This window comes from Lates calcarifer, linkage group LG10, assembly GCF_001640805.2.
Source record: "Lates calcarifer isolate ASB-BC8 linkage group LG10, TLL_Latcal_v3, whole genome shotgun sequence".
Taxonomy (NCBI): domain Eukaryota; kingdom Metazoa; phylum Chordata; class Actinopteri; family Centropomidae; genus Lates; species Lates calcarifer.
Genome location: NC_066842.1, coordinates 27,095,303 through 27,119,771, shown reverse-complemented (window position 1 = coordinate 27,119,771; position 24,469 = coordinate 27,095,303). Strand labels below are relative to the sequence as shown.

At 41.5% G+C, this 24,469-nt stretch overlaps 1 protein-coding gene, 1 non-coding gene and 1 pseudogene across 3 annotated transcripts in view; 1 reads left to right on the top strand and 2 right to left on the bottom strand.

Annotated features, from left to right (window-relative positions):
- The first annotated feature begins 1,817 nt into the window (after positions 1–1,817).
- On the top strand, positions 1,818–1,889 carry trnap-ugg (transfer RNA proline (anticodon UGG)). The gene has a single exon. It is a non-coding gene; the product is annotated as a tRNA-Pro (tRNA).
- Positions 1,890–2,531: 642 nt separating this feature from the next.
- The window catches only part of lrp5 (low density lipoprotein receptor-related protein 5), a 63,901-nt gene continuing 41,963 nt past the window's right edge, over positions 2,532–24,469 (bottom strand). For both annotated transcript variants that reach the window (XM_051073657.1, XM_018678582.2), the window contains 18 exons: positions 19,628–19,844; positions 19,362–19,515; positions 18,384–18,519; positions 17,865–18,109; positions 16,800–16,984; positions 15,146–15,294; positions 14,845–15,022; positions 12,614–12,810; positions 11,277–11,479; positions 10,927–11,117; positions 8,984–9,193; positions 8,730–8,855; positions 7,999–8,235; positions 7,599–7,709; positions 7,216–7,455; positions 6,992–7,134; positions 6,781–6,878; positions 2,532–6,244 (listed from right to left, as the gene is read on the bottom strand). In XM_051073657.1, the coding sequence (XP_050929614.1) occupies positions 5,920–6,244; positions 6,781–6,878; positions 6,992–7,134; positions 7,216–7,455; positions 7,599–7,709; positions 7,999–8,235; positions 8,730–8,855; positions 8,984–9,193; positions 10,927–11,117; positions 11,277–11,479; positions 12,614–12,810; positions 14,845–15,022; positions 15,146–15,294; positions 16,800–16,984; positions 17,865–18,109; positions 18,384–18,519; positions 19,362–19,515; positions 19,628–19,844 (3,345 nt within the window). In that variant the 3' untranslated portion in view covers positions 2,532–5,919. The remainder of the gene's footprint in view (positions 6,245–6,780; positions 6,879–6,991; positions 7,135–7,215; positions 7,456–7,598; positions 7,710–7,998; positions 8,236–8,729; positions 8,856–8,983; positions 9,194–10,926; positions 11,118–11,276; positions 11,480–12,613; positions 12,811–14,844; positions 15,023–15,145; positions 15,295–16,799; positions 16,985–17,864; positions 18,110–18,383; positions 18,520–19,361; positions 19,516–19,627; positions 19,845–24,469) is intronic.
- On the bottom strand, positions 10,335–10,535 carry LOC127142901 (uncharacterized; annotated as a pseudogene).

Genomic DNA, 24,469 nt, shown 5'->3' with positions numbered 1-24,469 from the left:
GACAAGCTTCACTGGAAAGTTTCCCACTTCACCTGGACAAGTTTGCTTCCTCCCATCATTCTATTTTGACCTTGGCAGCCATGTTCACAGAGACCTTCCTAGTATCTGATCTGCACACATACACTGTATGCTTCAAACTTATTCTGGTTACAGCATGGAGCATCACACTGATCAGTTGTAGGACACTGACTTTTGTTACCAAAACCTTTAGTTTCTAGTGTAATTCATTAATTCCAGGCAGCCATCAGTATCAGTTTCATCAACTATTTTTTATATGACATTAAAACTGGTTTAGTTCAAATATCCATTGAAATCATTTCAGAGGTGGACTGTCCAGCAGTCTGATTGAAATTCAGATTGAAAACATGTTTGTGGCTCATTTCTTATCAGTGTGGTTACAGATACTTTATGAGTATCTTTACTGGTTTTAGAAACTGTATGCAGCACACCATCTGGTCTATTTTATGTCTTTATTTCCTAAATGGTAAACATTAATAAAATCATCATACCTTCTCCTGCCTCAAAAACCACAGAGGGGGTAAAAGTAAGAATAAGAACTATTTATTTCATGTAAACTAGACTTGAAAATTGACTTTCCAGCCTCTCATTGCCCTGCACAGGATAAGGGATTAGATGCATGGATGATTTATTCAGCCTGCACTATATGAGCTAGTTCCTGTTTACATTCTGTGTTGGCTCAATACTTTTCAAATGTAACACAGGACATGAACATACAGTTTATGTCCACATATATATACTGTATACAGGGCTGCAATAGTGTTTATGTCCAGGATCCAGTTCCACGCTCTTCCTCATAAAACTATTTTCCCAGGGCCTAACACATGACTAACAACAGGATGCTATGAATCCTGACTTAAACAGTACAATATGATGGCTGATACAATATGATGGCAGATAATACCACACAATATCTCCCCAGTTTGTATGTATAGAAGATATCCATATCATGTAACAGCATCAGTGACAATAGCAGTAAACGTGTTGGTTATTTTAGTAGATAGAAATGGCTTCAGTCTTCCACACACAATGGACTAAACAGAGGAGCCACAGAAAGCTAATAGGTCTCTGTGTCTGTGGGTGTGTTGCGGAGCTGGTTCACACACACACACACACACACACACACATTCGACCTGAGGGGATCATAAGAGAGCCTCATTACTACTGCTGGACACCAAGAGGATGGATTCACAATGTCAATTGGAAAATCCCTTTCACCTTATACAGGAAGACATTCACAGGGAGCCTGGAGGTGAGAGAACAGCAAGAAGGAAACAAGCGTTCAGCAGCATGTGAGAAGGCCATTTTCTTCTGAACTGACATGAGGCCAGATATCAGGCTTCACAGTGCTCAACAGGCACGGCAGCAGCAGGGTTTCATTGTAATATCCAGTTGTTAGAACATGCTGCTGATGTTGGACTTGTGGATTGTACCTTGTTGTAGATCATTTGGCATCCAATGTGAGGCGGTATCCTAACTGTGGTAGGCAGCTGTAGGTGCTGGGCTGCCACTTCCCACTTGCCACTTGATATCTAAGGAACTGAGGGAGCAGCAGTCATCGTCAGTTTTGGTAGATCCTTCCTTTTCCCCTTTTGTTTAAGTAAAAATCTATTTTAAAGTTTCAACCTTTGTCCAGATGTGATGGGTAACAGACGTTTGACATGCCATCATGAAAATTCAATTCCATTACAGCGTGTTAACGTTCTTTCACCGATAGATGTCAGTGTTGCGCCACAAACAGCATCAGACATGGCTATATGAAGAGATAAATACCTTACTGCTGGTGCAGAAAATTAGCTGGCTCGTTGGTCTAGGGGTATGATTCTCGCTTTGGGTGCGAGAGGTCCCGGGTTCAAATCCCGGACGAGCCCTCCTTTCTTTTCCGTCGTCTTTTTTCACATGTTTTTATGATCCCAGTGTTAACGCTGAGAGGCAACGATCTATATATATAGACTTAATAAACAAGTGTCGTTGTTTAATATTCACTGTGTGTATTATTGTTTCTTTTTTCATTGTTACATTGCACATTGTGCCTGTACTTATTCATATCATCATTTAATAACATTAACCTGTTTATTTATTTATGTAGTATTTAATACTGGCACAACTACTACTGCTACAACACTTTGAACTAATACTGCTACAGCTACTCTAAGTGCAGTGCACAGCCACACTGCGGGAAAAGCGCAGGTGAAATCTATAAAATTAATTACAGCTGCATTCCATTCAGGTGTGCCAGTTCAGGTATTGCGTGTGCTGGTTTACAGCCACGGTTTACCATCATTTATGTGATTAGTTCCATCTGTGTTTTTCCTACGATGACATGTCTGTGAGGTGTACTGCTACAAATCATTCTACTGTTATTACTGCTGATGTTATAACTATTGCTGTTAGCGTTCAATTTATTACTTTTCTTATTTGTAAAAGAAACCTTAGCAATCACCAACCTTCAACTCAAAGCTAACACACACACACACACACACACACACACACACACACACACACAGACAACATTCCTTAAAATAGAACCTTTATTATAAAAATGCTTTTGATACAAAAATTGTCACAAGTGTAAATTACACAAAGCATTTTTAGCTGAGACAACAAATACAGGGTTTTAAGGAGTTTTACTGACACAGTGGTTTGGGTCCGGGCCCCTACAGCCCTTAATATGAATGAGCTGTGCTGCTCAGAGTTCCCACTGACACAGATAGACACCCCTTCAGCTCTGTTAGCTGGAAATCCATCTGATACTAGTCACCAGACATCAGCTGTAATGTTCCTTGACAGGAGATGGATTTACCAGACAACAGCAAACACACTGCAAGTTCCGAAAGTTCCAGCCTCAAAAAGTGCTGGTATAGTTTTCTATCAGGAAACTAGACAATGGCCAGCACTGACTGCTGTGGAAGAGACACTTTTCATGGCTACATTCACCCCCACTTGGTGCTTAGAGGACTGGATCACACTAATAGACAACAGTTTGCCTTCTGTCTTTACATTTTGCTGGCACTGTACTATTAAAATAAGATGCTCCTGTGAAGCGCACACATTACTGTAATAATAGGGCCAGCTTAAAGGAAGCATGGTGCGTTCTCCTTTGCCCAAAAGTGGTTCTAGAAGATGATACAGCATGATACGGGTTGTCCTAGATCTGTCTCTGACCCTAAAACTGTTTTCCAATTTTAGTGAGCATGACCGAAAGTCAGTTTATTAAGTCTTAACTCCACAGCCAAGGTGAAAAGCCAAAAACATTCTCCTTTTGCTTCAAAAACACTCATTTATTTCCTGGGAAACAATAATGTTATGCTCTTTTGGTACGTGCATAAAATGTTTTTGCACTTTTTGTTGCTAGGTCCTGTGTTGATATTTACTAAGTGCTGGATTAATAGACTGAATATACCAACATCCAAAGCCAATCTTTGACCATGAGGGTGGAAGTAACTAAGAAAACATGCTGCACAAAAACTCCACATTTGATATTCTTAAAGCCTTACTGGTTGTGGGACCAGGAATGTAAAGTTTGTCCTGAAAGGTGATAACTTAACACTAAAACCATTTGGACTCAGACTAAATTGTAAGTACGGTGACTTTAATACACTGTCACATTCTGGCCCCGGTCTATACTTTTTATTGAGACGGTAGTGTTTTGTAATTTTCAAGAGGAAATCAAGTAAATGTTGCCTTGTACTGAATGTCCCTGCTGTACAAAGCTAAGTGACATTCAGTCTGGGGGCTCTACATGTGAATGTTTTTTTTAGAAAAACTGAAAGGCTGCATGTTAAAACTAAAACACAGTGTTCATTTGCTCTTTAAAATCAAAACTCTTCATTTTTAGAGCTGCTTCTTCATCTGTTAGATTGAGCATCTGAGGAGCAAAGGTCAGGGGGTCAGAAAAAATCATTAGTGACTATATCAGAAAACTGTTGAGTAGTTGTTCAGACATCTGTGGCAAAGACCCCAGGCAGAGCAAAAAGTTTTAAACCTCTGACTGAGATTTTTGCAGTGGTGAGGTTTCTGCAGGATCTTTTATGTGGGAAAGCATTCAAACTCCACAGCAGTCACAGCAGGTCCACTCTACTGGAGGTGAGTAACTGCACAACCCCAGGCCACAGCATGCTTCAAACCAACTGTCTAACAGAGTCTAAAATCTTTTCTTGCCCACTTTAGGCAGTGATTGGCCAGGTGTGTGGAGGCGTGGGTGTGAATTTCTTGCCTCATACAATTCCTTTATAAAAACACTCTAATAGGACACAGTTCTCAGAGAGAGACTGGAGCAGATTTATCTGAAGCATACCGAAACCTTCAGTTGAGCTGGAACTCTTTCAACCTTTCAATTTTCTTTTCCATAAAGACTCCTTCAAACCAGACATAGTGACTGACAGAAACATACATGATCTACACACAAACAGAAATACAAATAACAGAAATCGCTATAAGAATAATTTGTTATTAACTGTAAAATAGCTTCATGATCTACTGTCAGTATGAGAGTGGTAATTTTGGGCTTTCTGTGTAATTATATGTCATAGTAACTATTATAGTATGTACACAATAGCAGCAAACATACTTTTGGTAAACGGGACCATGAGAGTAAAGAAAAGGTGATGGAAGAGGTTCAGATTCACAATGAAAAGCATCCATTTGTCACAACTCACTCATTGACTTCATTACACATATGTACAATAGCTTTACATGTTGATATTCATTTGGTATGTTGTAGTCACGTGGTGATTTCATGGGATAAGGAAGGAACTGTTGCCAGATTTGTCCCTGATGATTGGAGTAAGCTCTACCACTTAAAAAAAAAAAAAAAAAAAAAAAACAGTTGCTGTGTCCAACTACAAAGAATTCCCAATTTGAAAAGTGAGGGACACAATTTCAAAATAATGTACAAAAGATTTCACACTTTGATCTTGGCCCTGTTCCATCCATCCACTCATTCGTTCAGAATTCTACACATTCACTCAGTCATCGTCTATGAATTTATCTAATTTCCTACAATAAGCAAAACATTCACATATGCTCACGTATACAGTTGTCCAGTCATTCATCATCATCCAGTCACTCATTCACACATCCACTCATCTATCTGTCCTTTGTTTTCTGTGGAGTGGTGGATCAGCCAGCATGAATAAAATAGTAAAATAATTACTCTCTTATCTATTTTTGTTCATATTATTTTAACACTATATACAGTCCTGCCGCTGGTCTGCCAACAAGGACGCTGTGAGGAAGGAGGGGACAAACGGATGGGAGGCTGGGGGGGGTGGGGGTGTTGGGGGTTGGGTTTTGTGGCGCATGCCTTCTACGCCTTGGCTTCAATAATTTGTGGCATTGGACTCATGGTTTTTCGCACAACACCAGTGCCTAGTGCTGACTCTCTCAGTCAGTGAGTTTAGGGGAGACCTGGAGTTAGGCTTATATTTAGACAGATGGACATCTTGAAATTTTGTGATCAAGAAGTGGCCCAGCAAAGGAAGTTTTCTTCTTCTGATGGAATGAAAATTAAAGAGGGAGCTGCTGGCTGTACTCACTCATCATCTCCTTTTTGTGTCCTGCAGGGAGGCAGGAAGGGCCTCAAACCTTCAACCTGCCACGAGTGAGTGAATGTGAGAGCAGGACACATGGAAGACAGAAATAGAACTGATCAGATGATGGTCACCCAGAAAGCTCCCAGATGACTGGAATGATGAAATGACCAATGCGGGACAGATGAACCTTGAATAAGGCACTTGAGCCTAACCAGCTGATATAAAGCAGCATGTGTGAGCCGGTCAGGGCTGGAAGTTGGCACACGAGTTCTTTCCCTGGTAAAGTGGGCCAGATGAGGCCAGTTCTGGGTGAGGCGAGCATACTTTGTCCGTTCCTTCTTCACAGGGCTCTGAGGCTGTTGGAGGGTCATGAGGAGTCGGTGCAGGGTGAGGGAGGGGGGGGACACAGGTGGAAGTAGGAGCGCTCGGTGGAAGGGGACGGGGGGCAGCTCTCCTCGGCTGACAGGTACTGAGAGCGGGGAGTTGGGGGTGGAGGGTAGGGGTCCGAGTCTGAGTTAAGGTCCATGTAGTACTTGTTGTGTTTGCCGTGGCTGCCGTGGCCCGCGGCCTTCCAGCGGCCCGCTGACGAAGCCAGTCCAGCCGGCAGGTGGTGGGGGGTGTAGTCGCTGTCGCAGACGTCGGTGCTGCAGGGCGTAGTGGGAGGGGCAGCGCCACGGACTGGGTGGTAGGGTCTGATAGGGAGGAGACACAGACTTAGTTTAGTTCAGGTTCACATCTGTTACATTTAATCTTCATTTGTATGTCCAGCAGCACTAATTCAGATGCTTCAGGAGTGCTCTGTCTGGAAAAAGCTGCAGCAAACAATACAATAGTGAAGTCCAACTAATGCTAACATTGAGATATTTTATATTGTTGTTGTTGCAATCCAAAGCCAAACCAACACTGAATAACCCTGATAACAAGTGTGTGTATCCAAGCCTGATATATCTCATTCTTCTCCACTATTAAACTGAGCGATATGTTCCTTCATTACCATGAACATACATGCAGCCCCAAATACTCAGAGCCCCAAATGTGGATTCATTTGCAGCTGAACAAATTCACTATCTCCTCCTGTTAACACTGAAACTACACTGATGTGTTGTTTCAGTAAACTAATAAAGGAGCCAACCATTGATGCAGCTGCATCTTTGGTAAACATTTGCTGGTGAGATGAATGTGGTCCATGTCAGACATGCCGTAGTAAGACTACATGAGTGTGTGTTACCTGTAAGACCTGGTGGTGGATGGACTGTTGGAGGAGTAGAAGATCTCTGTGTTGTAGAGAGAGCGGTCAGTAGCTGGGGATGGAGGAGGGTTCAGGATCTACAAACAAAATATCTGTGTTATTTGATTGTTGAGAGACAGCAGCAAACAATGTGCACACAAAAGTGTGTGTGTGTTTGTGTGTGTGTGTATGTGTGTGTCTATATGTGGACCTGAGGGTAGAAGGCTCCTTTGGTAGATGATGAGCTGCTGGATGAGGCTCCAGTCACATGGTTCCTGTCATAGAGAGGAGCTCCACTGCTGCTGCTGCCCATCAGGCTGACTGAACTCATCATAGACTTCCCACAGGAAATACCTGCACACAACAATTCACATTTTCATAACAAACAAACCAATACAAACAAAACAATAACACATGAGTAATGTCTGATATTACCTTGGAAGGTGCCGTGCTGGGAGCTGCTGGGGGCAATGAAGTTGAGGGGCACATGGGGCGTACCGCTGATGTACTCGTGAGGAAAAGTGCCACTGGGGCCCTTGTAGCGTCGACACACCACACGCTGACAGACAAAGTAAGCTCCCCCGATCACAAAGACAAGCAGGATGATGGCAATGACTGGACCAATGGTGTTAGGCCCAGTATTGGGGATGCCACTGGAGGGAGGAGACACATATTCTACACAGAAAAAGAAGAGGAAAAAGAAAAGAAAGGTGAGTCCAGTAGAATTTTAGGAGAAGAGAAGAAGTACTTAACCATAAAACAATACATACATGCTTATAATATATGTTGTATGATATATTATATTTAATTTTTTTTACCACAGGCAAGTTCATCTGATCCGTCGGGACAGTCAGAGTAATTGTCACACTGTTGTTTCTTAGTGATGCACTGGTTGTCACCACAGCGGAACTGGTTAGGAGGGCAGATAGCTGGAGCAGAGGACAGACAGAGATGTAGATCCATGTCAGTGTTTTACTATGAATAATGTGACAGCATATTAAAAGAAAAGCCTCCATTCAATGTGATCAACAAAGTTACTGAAGTATTCAAAACCTCTATGTTTTAAAACATATGTAATGCAGCAGGGCCAACAACAAGGGAACAATGTCTATATTATGCATCTGTCTTTATAACTCTTTATTACACTACTTACTTAATTTACTTACTTTTTTAATTGACTTAACATTTCTTTATAAAACGATTCTGTGGTAAACTTACTTTCACAGTCCTGCTCGTCAGAGTTATCAGCACAGTCGGGTTCCCCATTGCAGCGCCTTTGAGCATCAATGCAGCCTCCTTTATCACACTGGAACTGGAAGGCTGAGCAGACGGGGCAGTTCTCCTCATCGCTGCCGTCTTCACATTCAGAGAAGCCATCACATCGCCAGGCCATAGGAATACAGTCGATCTCCCCTGTGGAGCAGGTGAACTGCTCTGTGGAGCAGGTGGGAGGCTCTGAGAGAGAAACAGAAGGCAACATATGTTCACAGTATGTAGATGAAAGGACTGAATACATAGATCTGAGCCTTCGGTGTGTGAGTATCGTGGCACAGTCAGACTGCTGCCGCAGACCTCACGTGGTGTGTCCAAAAGGTGGAGAGATAGTATGGGTAGTGTTAAACTGCAGGAGCATGGCTAGCATGCTGTGATGATGTGTTAATTAAACAGTTTTTATGTATTTATTTTAGTGTCATCAATCTCTGTCCTTGCACTCACTACAGACAATTAGCATCTCTTCTTCTCTGCTGTTTGTATTATTTTGGTGAATAAGAGGTCAGTTGCCCCCCTTCTCACAAACTAGCTGGACACTGGAGAGCCTTGTGGAGGCGAGAGAATTTGCAACCAGCAGGGAATGTATCTGTCCCCGCTCCACAGAGAAATGAATGGGAGTCAAATTCTGGTCTGACTGTGCCATGATCCTGATCATAACAGTGAAGTGTGTGGTTCACCTCCACAGCGCAGCAGGTCCTGCAGTAACACCAGATGCATTGGACAGGAGCAGCGAGGTGTACCATCACCCTTAGCGATGCAGATATGAGAGCAGCCCCCGTTGTCACGGGAACAAGGGTGGGATGCTAGAGAGAAGAAAAAGTCATTACTAAAATAGTGCATGCTTTCCTGTCAAACCACTACCTCAACAAATTCATATAGCCCGCTGCTATGAGCTACTCAGTGTATGTATGTGAGAGGCAGAGGTACATACCAAACTCCTGTGGGTCCATCTCCTCTACAGCATGGATGGAGGTCAGGTATGATATCCTTCCCTGTATGCGTGTCCGTCCGTCTCCAGTCAGTTTGTCCACCCTCTCTATCATCTGCTGCTGCCGGTCGATCCAGTACAGATGATCTCCCAGAACTGTCAGCCCCATTGGCTGGAGAATGTTGGAATCCTGGAGGACAATACGATTGGCTCCTGGGGGAGATGGAATGATGTCATAAGAAAATAAAATTAGTACATCCCAACTAATACTGGATTTCTGAAACTAATACAGATAACAATATTTCAAAGTTTAAAATAATAATAATCATATTGGCCTCTATTCATTTCTCAAAAATAAATTCATATTTTTGATGAGGATCCCTTTAATTTGCTTTAATTTAAAATCAAAACAAGCACTTAGCAGAGTATTTTACATTTTGAAAATAAACGTATCAGTTCTGTAGTGAAGACAATGGGTCTTATGCAAGACTCGCAAGATTCACCAGATTCGCTCTCATGTGGCATGCATTAAGACGTAAGACAATTTATGACATTCATCAATTTTCTCTTACATAGAAGAGAAAAAAATCACTTAGATATGAACTAACTTTTCTTTTGTTTTATGACTGAGAAAAACAATGACTAATCTACTGGAACATGAATCTCTGAATTGCTATGACTGTGGATGAACCACAGCAAATAAATACAGAGTAAGTAAGATGGCACAGAGGCTTTGTTTGCACATGAACAGTGTCACTGAAACATTCTGTTGTAGACCACACTACAGCTTATCAGTGGTTAAAAAAGCAGTAGGCATCACATTTACTTATCACCCTCATCACCACTAGCTGATCTGCATGTGAATGTGAAAAATGGCTGTTTGGAGTTGGCTGATCCCATCTGACCAAAAATAGGCAAAACAGTGCTGCACTATCTGTCTTTGTGAGTGTTCTTTGGTCTCAGTTCAACACATAATATCAATGTGTGTGTGTGTGTGTGTGTGTGTGTGTGTGTGTGTGTGTGTGTGTGTGTGTGTGTGTGTAATGGCTTCAGTAAGTGTCTGTTTTTGGTCACGATTTCTATGTGGCTGCACGTAGCTGTAAATATACCATTGGAGTCTGGTCTTTCTTGATTCCACTTATAACTGCACTGTGCTATAGCCACTCCACAAAATGTTTCAAAGAAATGTAGCTGTGACAGACAACTGACACAGCCTATCATAAGTTACAAACTGTGACAATTGGTCCCAAAGTCCAAACATTCATTTGGAAATGATTCATTATGGAAGATCTTAAAGAGATAAGATAAGAGATAAGATAATCCTTTATTAGTCCCACAATGGGGAAATTTACAAGGGATGTGCATCGTACCTGGAGGTACCTGGAGGTAATGCAATTCCAGGTCGATGTGTGGAGTGGAAGGAGCAAGCCCCCATTCCAGCTCCCTGCTCCAAAAATCAATTTAATTTATGGTCCCCGGGTAGGGAACGTATCAGATATTAAACTGATAAGAACAGATACTACACCTGATCTTAGCCAAAAGGCAGAGAAGTCAAGAAGAAGTGAAACTGCCTGTTTAATGTCTAACAGAAACACTGCTTGTTGGATAATAAGCTGAGACTATTGTTTAATGCCTATTAGTTCAGGTGGCATGAGAGAGAAGTAAAACTATGATGAGAGACTGTTGGACAGTTTATTACTGTGGTTGTATGAGGGTTTATATAGAATAATGATAAGAATCTCTGCAACAACTTAAAACTGCCTCTTTAGACTTAGACTTAGACAGACTTTATTGATCCCTTTGGGATGACTCCCTCTGGGAAATTACGTAAAAAAAAAAAAAAAAAAAAAACACTTTCATAGTGTTTCCAGGTTTATTCCACATATTTAATTTCCTCTGGTGCCTAGGAGATGACAATAACAAATCATGTGTCCATGGTAACTTGCCTGTCAGGTCACTGCTCTCAATTCTTTTGAGGTCGGCATCAACCCAGAACAGTTTTCCCAGTTTGTTGTCCAGAGCCAGAGCTACTGGTCTGATCAGACCTGTGGTGAACAAAGATTCCCTCTCTGTCCCGTCCAGACTGGCTCCTTCAATCTTGGCTGAGCGCTCCTGCACTGTGGTGAAATACATGTACCTGCAGAGGGACACACACACATTTATATAGGACATTGCAATTGCCTATTTTCACTAAGTCAGTAGGATATCCCAGTAAGTTCAGTTCAACACATCTTAATGTAATCAAGCATTTATTTTGCGTAGCCAACTGCAGGCACCAATATAAAGATGAGCTCACCCTTTCTCAGCGTTGACCACGATGGCCCGGGGCTTGTCTGTGTCGTCCTTCAGGACCACACCCACGGTGTGTCCGTCCATCCTCTGGACATTGATGGTGTTGGTTGTCTCACAGGTCCAGTAAATGTGGCGGCTGTAGGGGTCCAAGCTCAGGTCATGAAGTTGGTTGTCCACTGGCTGAACAGTGCTGCTCACTATCATGGACTGGAGGAAAACACAGCAAGGTCAGCGTTCCATATTTTACTCATTTTGATGTCACTCAAATCATGTGAAGTTTAATAAGCTGCTCTCCCCACTACAGCCCATCTAGCTACAATATTTATCTTTCCATGAAGCTGTGTAAGGGCAGGATAGTCATCACAGTTGTTATTAGTCTTCACTGTGGTCCACTTCTGATACTTGAGGTAGGTACTTGAGTTAACTCACTGAGCAAATTAAGCCAGTGTCTGTTTGATTATTTACACATTCTCCAAATTCCCAAAATTCCCTAAAGAGAGTTTTCCCTCAATTTCACATAAAAGAAAAGACACTTGTTCACTGGGCCTGTTAACCTGTTAACCCTCCCACTGTTATTTTACTGTTATTAGGAGTCTCCATCTCATCATTAGTTTTTTGGGCATACTACAATTACAGATCAAAATTACAGCTGTGTGCCATTTTAATAGTTTCCTCCATCAGAGGCTCCACCTTAAGTCTAACACATAACTACAGGTTTATGTTCCCACTGTATAGTCTTCATATATTACTCTATATTGTCCAGATGTGAAGGACACAACCAGGACTAACGTAAAGAGCCTGTGAGGTGTGATGGAGAATAAAACAACAAATCTGTGTTTTCAATTTAATAATTTGTGCTCTTGAATTAGTGCTCTGGATTTCATATTGTTTTTGGCATGAGACACCCACATTCAGGCTCTGTCTCAAGCTCTCTCACTGCCTCAAATATGCAGTAGCTATATTTATTAATTAGCTGCCGGTTCCAAGTTTGTCTACTCTCTGTGCAGAGGACGCCTGGACTTTGGTCTCGGTGAAGAGAATTCTGTGAACTATTTCATTTGAAGAAGAGGAGCAGGATCCTCTGAGGGTCATTCTTTTTTAGGCTGTGTCTTTCAAGGAGGCGACTCAGCTAACAGTATGTTTAATTTACTAGCCTACAGCAGAACACCATTTTCACTGAAGGAGAGGACACATTTACTGTTAGTATGATTACATGTTTCCACAATAGCAAGCAAGGAGAAACAAGCTGAGGATATAACAGGTTTTCATCCACAACCACCTGTTAATATCCATACACTAGGTCTCATATGCTGTGAGTGTATGTATCAGGGTGAGCTTTACCATGGCTCCATCATCTCTCGCCCTGCGTATGTTCTGTCGTCCATCCAGCCAGTAGACCAGCCGGTCCAGCGGGTCATAGCTGACGGCTCGCACGTTCCTCAGGACATGGATGGGCAGGATGATGTCAGGACTCTGCTCTCCCAAAACCATCCTGCTGATACTGGCCTTTTGACTGAAGAGCAGGAAACTAGAGGGAGCTGCAGACAGAGAGGCAGAGGGGGAGAGATGGGGGGATGGATGAAGGAATGGAGAGATGGAGAGAAGGGGATGTTCAGTCTCTTCTCTTCAGTTTTCTCTCTGGCGAAAGGAAGGCTGAAGTTTGCTCAATGCACATTGTGAAATACAAAGACAAACACGTAGGGTCAAAACCCAGAGTGCTAAGCCTAAAGACACACACACACACACACACACACACACACACACACACACACACACACACACACATATATTCCTGTCAGAGGAGCTGAAACTGCTCTGAATGATGGTCCTAAGAGCTAAGGAAGTATGGAGGGCCTCCAAGTCTTTGGAAACATAACAGAGGTCATGTTTCCAGAGAGACAGAAATATGCTGGGTTTCACAGTGTGTGTGTGTGTGTGTGTGTGTGCGTGTGTGACACGTGTTCTCTTTTTTGATCTTTTTTACCTTTTACTTCAGTCACTGTTGTTCCATTTGTTCTTGACTTCCAACTAAAACTGCATGGCAGCTGAGAGCTAGGGAAACACCTTACATTTGGCCAAGTACATCACAGATCAAACACTGAATCAGTCACACACACACAGATTTCCACCCATCTCACTGCCAACATCTTCCAACTGAACTGTGAGCTTTTTTAAGTACCTAAACTTTTAGGTAAAATTATGTCATCTGTTTCCAATATAAACCAGCCTATTTCAAGGATTGTCAATTTTCTTGTTATAATTTTCTAGTTATAAAGTTATAATGTACTAGTTGAGTGATCTGTCTACCTCATTGTATCATGTTTCAGAATACTTACACTCATTTCTAGATATCACAGTATTAGCAGGAAAATAAGTCTTGATTGTTGAGCCTTTATGTTAACAAGCCCTTTCTAAATTGTCAACAAGGAGATTGGAGACACATGTTACCACATTTATGCATTCTCACTGAGGTTAAAAATAATGGTATTGAAGCTTCCTGTACAAATGTGATTCCATGTACTGTTGGCCAGTGAAGAGCTCCACTGAAGCAACTGTACAGTAAAATCTAGTGGCCTTTGTCAACCTCAGCTGCAGAGACATTGTTTTGTGACTATATTTTAGAAAAGCATTGCCCTGTTTTCTGATTTTAATTTGTTGTTAATGCAAACTCAACATTTCTTAATGTTTACTTGTTCCTTCATCAGTCTAACAACAGGGTCATCTCATACTCACCACTATGCTACTCACACTTTTTCTTTTTTTAGAAATAAATATGGTTTCATTTCATTAATTATTTCCAATGCTGAAGAAACAGAAAACAATTCATGAATGAGAACATGAGAATATGAGATGACTATGTTGTTGCACTGATGGAATTAGCGCTGCGGAAATGTACATTATGATTATATTATTATAGATATTATATTATTACATTATAGACGCCTCAACTTTGTCTCTCTAAATCCGAGTGGAAGAGCAAAATTTATCTTTTCCATTCTTTTCTTCACCATACTAGTTATACAATATTAGAAATTTAAGATGAATCTTTTAACCTGCACTACAACTCTTTTGGAGCTGAAACACCATTTGTATGAGTATATGACCTTTACTAACCTCAGCTCCTCAGCAGTTTCTGGATGAAGTTATCTCTGATACAATCATGTGTTTCATGCTAGCGTCAGTTCTCTATATTATTTAAATGAACTTTGTCTTTGATACTTTTATGTGATTTATACCCTTTTTAGCCATTATTCGTCTGATAACATTCTCATCACATTTACCACTCGCAGTTCAGACTGACTGTGCTCAAGGCCAGAGGTGAATTCTTACCCCGGTCCAGTTGCTACATCTATCTTTTAAGTATGAGGCCATCTGTGTGATTTTTTTGTTGCACAATTGTGCATGAGCTCTGTCCTCGCAATTGAGATTGATTAACTCTGCTTTGCTCTATTAACATACTCTATCATTTTATTTCAACTTCCATTTAAATATACAAAAGACAACTGCTTGTCGAATTATCATTCATTTGTTCATTTTCCACATCACCCAGCAGCATATATATCTGTACTTACAGCTACAGTTCCGTCCATCGGGGTTCAAGGTGTAATGGGAGGCACAACGGCACTGGGCACCAGCAGGTGTGGCCAGGCAGAGGTGGGCGCAGTTGCCGTTGTTATGGGAGCACTCGTTGGTACCATCCTGACGGGAGGAGTGAAACACCAGGATGTCCAACATGAGCTCCAGCTGGCCCTGAGGAGATAATGAGAAAACAGCAATAAAGATCAGTATGTCTGGACTGAATGTATTGTGAGTGATATTTTAAACCAATCTTCAGTGATCATTTTAATGCCAAAAAAGCATTTAATTCCATACCTGCAGTACCACAGTGCGGTTGAGTCCACTGCGTTTGTCTGCCCGTTCAATACTGCGCAGGTTAAAGTCTGTCCAGTAGATAAAATCTCGGTACTGAGTCAGACCGAAGGGGTGAGGGAGGTCATCCACAATGATCTCCCTCTGAAGGCCTGTAGGAGACAACACAACATTTCTAAACCCCCTCCTCAACAATATCATCATCCAAGCATCAAGCAAAGCTGCCATCATCATTGCAGATTTATAGTCAAGTAAATGGAGATCAGATGTGTTTACATCAACTGAATCTACAATTCATTTAAGAATGTCAGGAACATTCATAAGAATAATTATGTCTGTCCAGACTGACATAATGTAGTGAACTGTACTGTGTAGTGAACTGTAGGAATTGCAGCCATGATAGTAGACAATGCTTCAAATATGAATGTTGCTCTGAAGAAGCTACAAATTTTAAGATGCAGGTGCTACACACAAATCTCAACCCAGCAGAACAGAAGATCTATACACTCACCACAGTTTCAAGGTGAGCATCCAAAATTAGTGTCACCAATTCAGTATCAGACCAAATGTGGAACATGGTCACAATCTGAGGTACACCCAGAAAACTGTTTTAGCAGAACATTAATGATGTCACAGTGAAGTTAACCTTTGACCTTTTGGATGTAAGATGTAATCAGTTTATTGAGTTCATATTTTGACCCTCAGTTTAGCAGTGTACTTGTCAACCATGTCAACGTATATGTTGAAGACAAATAGAATAAGCCATACCACGTTCTAATCATGTGTGCTTGTACCAATTGTTCAGGTATCTCTTGTTTTTGGTGACTGGCAAACACCACCCATCATATGAAACTGCACTTGATGGTGTGCTCACAGGCTGTGGTGGATAGCAGAGCAATAGCATGAGTCAGAGGTATGTGTTTAAATATGAGTCAGCAAAAACTTTGTTTATATTTTGTGAAGAGCATGGCTGAATTCATTCTTTTCTTTCCTTTTCACCCATTTTTCTCCTGATATAACAAAGCAGGCGAGGAGGGTGTGGATGGAGGTTGATATTGCACCATTGTATTTACTAAGCCATGCCCAGTCTCAAGTGATCCAATCAAATCTGAGGGATCTGATTAAACATGATTGTAACTTAACCCTGCCCATGTCATTTTGAATTCTATTAGTTTAAATTGTTTGTTTCTCCGGTCATGCTTTGTAAACTTCAGTGTAAAGGGAGAAGCCCTCAGGTTGTTAACATGTTTTCTCTGTGTTGAAGTTTCAGCAGAAGAAAAATGCCTCTGAAAAAATACAGAGAGGGTGGAGAAGGGGAGGAGGAGAATTCAGTGCTGCAAGGACAAGTTATATGTGGGCTTTAAACACAACATGATTTCAAGGATTTTTTAAAGATGTACAGGATCCATGAATGTAATAAATACATTCTGCTAACAATACTTGATTTTGTTCATGTGAGATGTTCATTCAAAGTGTGTGTGTAGAGAGAATAATATTACTCCACAAGGACAGACAGTAGCCACCACTATGAGTGTGTGAAGTTAGTTGTTTAGGTACAAAATGTACAGCTTCAAAGAAATGAGCCATATGCCTGTTACTGATGCACAGAGAATGTTAGGATAGTTTAATGTGTGAATATTCATGTGTGTGTCCAAACCTTGCATGTTGGTGCTTTCAATCATGCATGTGTCCAGGTCAGTCCAGTAGAGTCGATGGTCTACATAGTCAATTGTCAGTCCGTTGGCGCGGCCCACTTTATCCACCAGCGTCATGACAGTGCTGCCATCCATGTAGGCTCTGGCTATACGAGGTCGACCACCCCACTCTGTCCAGTACATGTAGCTGGGGAGACAAAACTGTTTCAGCCTGGGACACACAGCAAGCTATCCATCACAAAGAGCTATGATGGTTTCAGTAAAATGTATGCCAGAACGTGAACCTGTTTCCACTTTATAGGATTTGTTTTGTTAAGTTCTATAAAAGAAGACAACTTTGTTTTTATTAATGTGTGAGCATGGGTATGTGATCATAAAATGACATCAGACGCCTCCAGGCGAGTGTGTTGACAGCTCTAGGCCATGACATCACCTGACGTGTTTGGGAATTTGGCACGCTGGCACAGGTACTTAATGTTCATGTGCAACACACACACACACACACACACACACACACACAAACACACAGTTTGTGTGTTACACAAGAGTTACACAGAGGCAGTGTCTCGGGGTGGTTTGGCCACAGATGAACAGTGATGATGTCGGCCTTAAAAAGACAGGTTTAATAGCATCATCTCTCTCTCAGCTGGAGGTTATGAGGAAAAAGAGGAGGGACGCTGCCTCTTGTACCTACATACCAACACGGTGACATCGCTACACTCTCACTACCTCAGACAGAGTGAAGAGACATGCTACATGAAGTCACTGGCACCAACTCACACCCTTGAAAGATGAAAGCCTTCAGCCTAATACAGGTGTCTGATGGTGAATCACTTCCACAGGGCTGCTCCACAAACTGTTTTTACCAGCTGTTCAGCTGTTTGCAGCCACAGCACAGCCACAAGTGTTTTATCCCATATACTGTACATTACACACTTGTCCATGTCAAAAATATAACATTAAGATGATTTAAAAATAAATGACCTAAGTCAAATGACAAAGCTGATTTTGCACAATGCGGCCAACATGTCAACCAGCTTTTTAAATGCTGTAGCTCCCAGTCATACCCATTGGCAGGGTCCAGTGCAAGGGATCGTGGGTTGTCCAGCGAGCGTGGGTTGTCAAGATCCTTACAGACGAGAACCTGTCGGTACTGGCCATCCAGCCGAGCCACCTCAATACGGTTAGTCCCTGTATCTGCCCAGTAGATGTTACGACCCATCCAGTCAACTGCCATGCCCTCTGGGTAGTCCAGTCCAAACTCTATGACATGTTCTACTGAGCTGCCATTCATATATGCTCTGCTGATTGTCTGAAAGCAAGAGAAAGGAGTGAGAGGATAATGAGCGAGAGGGAAACAGAAAGAATTCCCATTCAAATCCCAGCTTTTATCACCATGATTCAATGCAAGTCACAATGCTAAACAAGTAATAAACACATTGTCCAACTACTGTCAGGTACAATATTATATGTAGAAATATACATATAGAACCCTACTCATTCCAAATACAATTTCATGTTTCATGCATGTCCATGTTTAAAGGTTTAAATTTAAACCATCAGGAAGTTTCTACAGCCCAGCCCACCTTGGCTTGTATGTCTGTCCAGTATATTCTCCTTTCACAGACATCAAAGTCGAGAGCTGAGGCCTCTTTAACTCCTGTCAGAGGAATGGCCACATCATTGCTGTTGGTACCCAAAGAGATACTCCTGATGTTGTCCCTGAGGAGAAAAAACAATGAAAAGTCAGATATCTTTCCATCTGTTTCTGTACAAAACTGCACAACTAAAAGGAGAATGTTAGTTGTTACATTACAGAACATAAGTAACACCTGCAGCTGTAAATGACACAGCAGACCAGTGAAGGTGATAATACAGGATTTTTACTCTCTGTGGGGAACTGACAGCTGACGCAGAGCTCCACTGTGCTGTGAGAGCAGCTAACAACACCGGGCAGGAAAGGCAGAAAAATTCAACTGGATTTGTTTGTACCACAATATCTAAACAGGCTGTGTAAGATGAACAGTATGTTAGCAGAGCAGGAGTAGCAGGTTCAGTGCTTTGTGCATGTCTACACAGGATGCATTCAGGTACAGTATTGATTGTATGTCACCTGTGTTTTGGCAGCATTCAGGGCCCAACTCACAACCATTGTAGTTATGCACATAAGAAAATAGTCTGAAGAGTAAAAATATGCTTTGGGTCATGTTTATGTGTATATAGCCCAAGACAAGACAGACTACACCTACACCAAAACACCTACTAGACCAGTTAAGTCTGAGGTAAAGAGAATGCCTCCAGACTCAAGACTGAAATGACTGACTAGTATACTGCATCCTGCAAAGAGGTAGCAGCCTCACCTCGGAACCAGGGAATGGCAGTCCACCAATGTTCAGGTGAATTGTGTCGATGTCCTCGTTATTGACAGCTGGTTTTTACTTTATTGTTTACGTTGTAAATGTAAATAAACAACATGAATGTAATATGTACTTGTAAGTAAGGGTTAGGGTTTGGTGAGAGGAACAGTAAGCAGGTCCTTGTAGCTCTATTGCAGGTGGGTGTACCTGTTGGTGAAGAGCAGGAAGGCCTCAGGCACCACACAGGTCTGCAGGTCTGAGAGGAGCTCCATCCCCATCGGACAGGCACAACTGACAGCCTGCCGACGCCAGAAACACAGATGGCTGCATCCACCATTATCCACTGCACAGCCATTCGTACCTGGACACAGTTTGAAGGAGAGAAAGTTTTAGTGATAACATTTATTTCAAACTGCATTTTACATCTTTCACTCAGTATGTTCAGAAATCACCTGAAAACCTGTCCTCCTTACCGTACGTCTCTGTCACTTTAGTGGCCTTCAGCCCCATTAAATCTGGCAGCTGATCAATGATGATCTCTCGTACAGCCGTGGCTTTATGGACCCTCTCGATGCTGCGTCTCTGCCAGTCAGTCCAGTAGATGTAATCACCCAGCAGAGTAAAGCCAAAGATGTGCGGCAGCTTGTCCTCTAGCAGAGTCTGTCTATTACTGCCATCCACATTGATCACCTGAGACAGGTACAGAGAGAGGAGACAGGGAAACCTTTAGAGCTTTTACAAGACTGTAATCCACCATTAAAAACTTACAGCTTTACATTTTTCATGCAGCTTTAATTTTACACTGCCACCTATGTTAAAATATAATACTTAATAGATTCTACAAATGTATGGAGAATCTATTAAGGAAGGTTAATCACTTCCTCTAATGTCCCAAAGAATGTGGTGACAACTTGCGTGTCTGTGAGCAGGACACCAAATCTATCAGTTGCTATTCTCTAGCTGACCCTGACCTTTGACCCCACAGGAGATGGGTCCATTTCTATCCAGAATGTAATAGAAGAGCACATATGATACAGAGGAGGCTGACAAAGTGGTGGAAAGGGAAAAGAAGAGCTGGAGGAAACAGGATGGAGAGAGATACTGACTGAGGCAAAAGACAGAAAATGGGGATGTCCACAGGAAGTCATGAGTCCTAGAATAACTGACTTCTACAGAGCAGGACAACATAATGGAAACACAGAAAAATGATTTTAAAGGGGAATTCCACCCATGTCAACATGAACGCACTTCTATATCTGTCCCTGGAGGTTTACTGTGATGACCCACTAAAAGTTCAACTGATCACAAAATGCATACAACAGAAGAAACGGCCATTGCCTTTTTCAGTACACTGAAATGGGAATGAACATTGAGCACTAAGACTTGAACTTGGTTATTTTACAGCATACTCTGTTTATTTTAATGCCTTCATCTGCATAGTAAGTCAGTAGACCTAATCCTAACCCACAATCACTTTCTTCACTGGCCTACTAAACAGTACATAGCAATGAAACAATTATAGCTAAATGGCACAGTGCTGTCGTTTTAGCTGTTCCCAAGGAAAGTTTTAATCGAAAGCAACTGGACTTAGTTGTCCAACTGGTTGGACCAATCCCAGCCTGGTCAGCTGCGAACACGAACTGATGAAGCCTCTTGGATGAGAGGTGAAACGTCTTCTAGACTACAACTAAGTCCAGTTGCTTTCGATTAAAACTTTCCTTGAGATAACTATGACCTGGATGAATGAGAATATTCACAGGCTCGTCGTTTTAGCTGTGTTTTTTTAAGATATGAACCCAAAAAGTCCTGGTTTGTAAAATACAGTGGAAGGACTTACACCAGGTTGGGAGTTGTTAGGTGCCCATATTGCAAAATAACAGCCCTGAATACAAATGCAAACATCTTCCACAGCCTCCTCAACCATCAGATCTAAATATTATTATCATTATCATGCATTCATTCATCAAAGAAATTCTACCATCAACTGATGACAATTAAGAATGCTCAGTGAAATGAAACAATGAAAATATCATGGTATTAATTCTTTAGGATTCCTCTTACATACAGGTTTTTATTGAATCAATTTGATGGTGTGCCTTGTTTAACCTCATATTGCCATTAACAGTGTCAGAAGGAGAGACAACATTATGTCAGCTACAAATTTCTATGCTGACACAGAGATTACAAAATCACAGGCAAAACACACAGTGGAACACGGTCTGTTTTGCCTGTGTGTGTGCGCATGCACATGTGCACGCATATCAGTCACAAGGCATCTATTACTAGGCTGTTGAAAACTGATACAGGCACCCTTGCCAACAAATCCCCCTGCTGTGTGTGTGTGTGTGTGTGTGTGTGTGTGGTATTTGTGGTTGGTTTTGCGTGTGTGTGTGTGTGTGTGTGTGCATGTTTCTATGAGCGGAAAGCGAGAGCTGCAGTTGACAAGGCTGCAATTAGAACTTGTGTCCAGCCCTCCTCCTCACCGCCTGTGCTATTACTGGACCAGTGTCGACTGAAATAGACGCACGCTTTTATTTTAGACACACTACAGTCATCTACAGCCTGTGTGTGTGTGTGTGTGTGTGTGTGTGTGGTGTGTGTGTGTGTGTGTGTGTGTGTGCGTGTGTGTGCTGTGTGTGTGTGTGTGTGTGTGTCTGTCACGCACTGCTGAAGTTCTTCTCTTCTGCCATGCCAGAGATTTCACAAATAGGAGAAATTCTGTTGGACAATCTGTTACAATATATGTGTATGGCAAACAGATACAATAAAAGTGAAGTCTTGGAAATAGTTTAGTGCAGTGTATAACAGGCCTGCAGCTGGTGAGATCACTGAGTCAGGATTAAGATGCTAACATGCTAACATCTTAGCCATGTTAGAGCACAGACAAAGAAAAACTCTCTCACGTGGTGAGATCGTCGGCCAGCAGATGAAATGTGAGTGCTGTTCTTATGTTTTTCTTTCTTACTGCGGTCTTAGTCGTGCACTATGTGTACTGGAGGGTATAAAGCCACGTTCAGACTGACAGTAACACTGCTCAGAGGGTTTTAATGTTTTTTTGACTGAAACACAATCCAGTAACACTCGGAGTCTGCCAATAAAACAGAGGATAAAATGACACTGTAACTGCTTTTTCAGTGTGGTAAAATCATAGCATATAGGCAGAGAAACAAAACTCATCTTGACTCTGACAGAAAAATTGCCTAACTTGAAGCTGTAGACTTGCTTAATTATAGGAAGTTATGTTACTTCTGTTTTGAGACGTATGACTTTTCAGATAATGTCCCTATGTTACAACAATTACTGGACTGTGACATTGTGATAATGTGTTACCACACTTTTGTAGCCTGTGTTCTGAAGAACACGGTGGTGTCTTACAGCAAGTAACACTTTATGAGTTCAGATCTGTGGCCGTCACTTCAATTGTTATGGAATCAAAGGATACCTTAATCCACCACAGTTCACCTCAGGCAGTAAATGTATTGAGGATGCCAAGCTCTTCATCCTAAACACGATGTACACACCCCAGCTAGGCTTTTGTTTGTAGACTATCCTTCTGTTTTGGGGTTAGGGTTAGGGTTAACTTTTAACCATATGTTTTGACTGACTGAATGTTTTCTGATGTTAATATTCATCCTCATCTTATTTGTATTTTTTTTTTTTTTTTTTGACTGACAGACTGCTGAGGGTTCTTGTGGATATCTGTTTCTTGACAGAAGGTTATATGGAAATTGATCAAGTATGTTATATCCTCAAAACCTGTTATTGAACTTATTAACCACTGTCAGTGCTGTGGTGATGTGTAATGATGGCCCTGCTTCCATCAGACAGAGCATGTCATGTTTGATCCATTTATTTATACCCAATATAAGAGAGATTATTAGAGAAGAGATAGATAGACATGGTTGTCGTGATGAAGGATAAAACTGTGTTAACTTCCCAAGCCAGTCTCAGCATATTATAAACCACTGTGTTTCGTTTTTGGATAGGCCTTCAAACTCATGGATCAGTTACTCAAACCTGACCTCCTGGATTGTATTTCATGTCTCACCAGTGCTTAAAACAACCTGCCCCCACCAACACAGCTCCTCATCATGCATGTTGTTTAACACAAGAATCTCAGTCTTAGTTCCATGTCACAACCAAGTCCTGCAGTGGTAGACTACAACTTTACCTCTGTGGCACCTGCATGAGATTTTAAAACCACTCCTGGACACATTGCAGTGACATATACCTCGTATTACTGATTTGGATGGGCGTATGTCTGGGTTTTAAAAAGGCAGAACTCAACAGCAACAGCACTTTCTACACTGTCACACAGAGCAGAGCGGAGCAGTGCAGCCAACTCCAGCAGCCACACGCTGCAAGCTGGATTAAAGTGGGCCAAGCAATCAGCCCCCATTGACAGGAGCTGCATTAGTTAATGTTTAATACAATGAAATGTGGTCCTTTGTTATGTGCTATTATTGCATCAGACAAAACATTTAGCAAAAGTAAAACTCTGTTATAATGTTAATCACACTTTAATTTGAACAATAGAAATGTGAAAAATGTAGATGTATGATATGATCCCATCATCACAATACAATTCCATTAAATGGCAAAACATAATAGAAATGAATTACAGCCCAGCCATGAGATTTTAAAAAAAAGGTCCAGTTTTGTTTCAATTAAAAAAAGTTAAAACACCCTCCACACTGATATTAAAATACTAAAGAAGAAAGGGAAGAGATGAGTAGAAAGGAGCAAGTGAGTCAATCAAATTAGAAAGTTTCAGAGGAGAGCAGGGGACCAGAGGAAGAGAAACAAAAAAAGGAGAGAGAAAGTCAAAGTAACGCATGGATGCCAACAGACACTGACTCCTCTGTCCACACACACACACACACACACACACACACATACACACACACACACACACACACACACACACACACAGGAAATGATCAAATGGAGGTTAAAACTATGAGTTTTTCATTTTAGCCTTCAGACCACAGCCAAATGTAATTCAAAATACACTCCAATGTCTTTCCACTGAAAACAAAAGGAACTGACTGCAAAAAAGGATGAGTTTCAAAAGAGTGACAATGGATATCATACTGACTTCTCAAAACATTTACTCAAATGTACCATAGGTTGTACCATAGGTTGTACCATAGGTTGTACCATAGGCATGGATTTAATTTTGTATCAACTCTGAAGCTCATAGTCCTATGTTGCCATAAACCAAGCAAAAAAGCTAAATGAGAATGAGTGTTGTTGCCGTCAGGAGCAGCTATCTGTTTAGTGAATGCTCATTTAAATATCCATTGCGAGGGTGG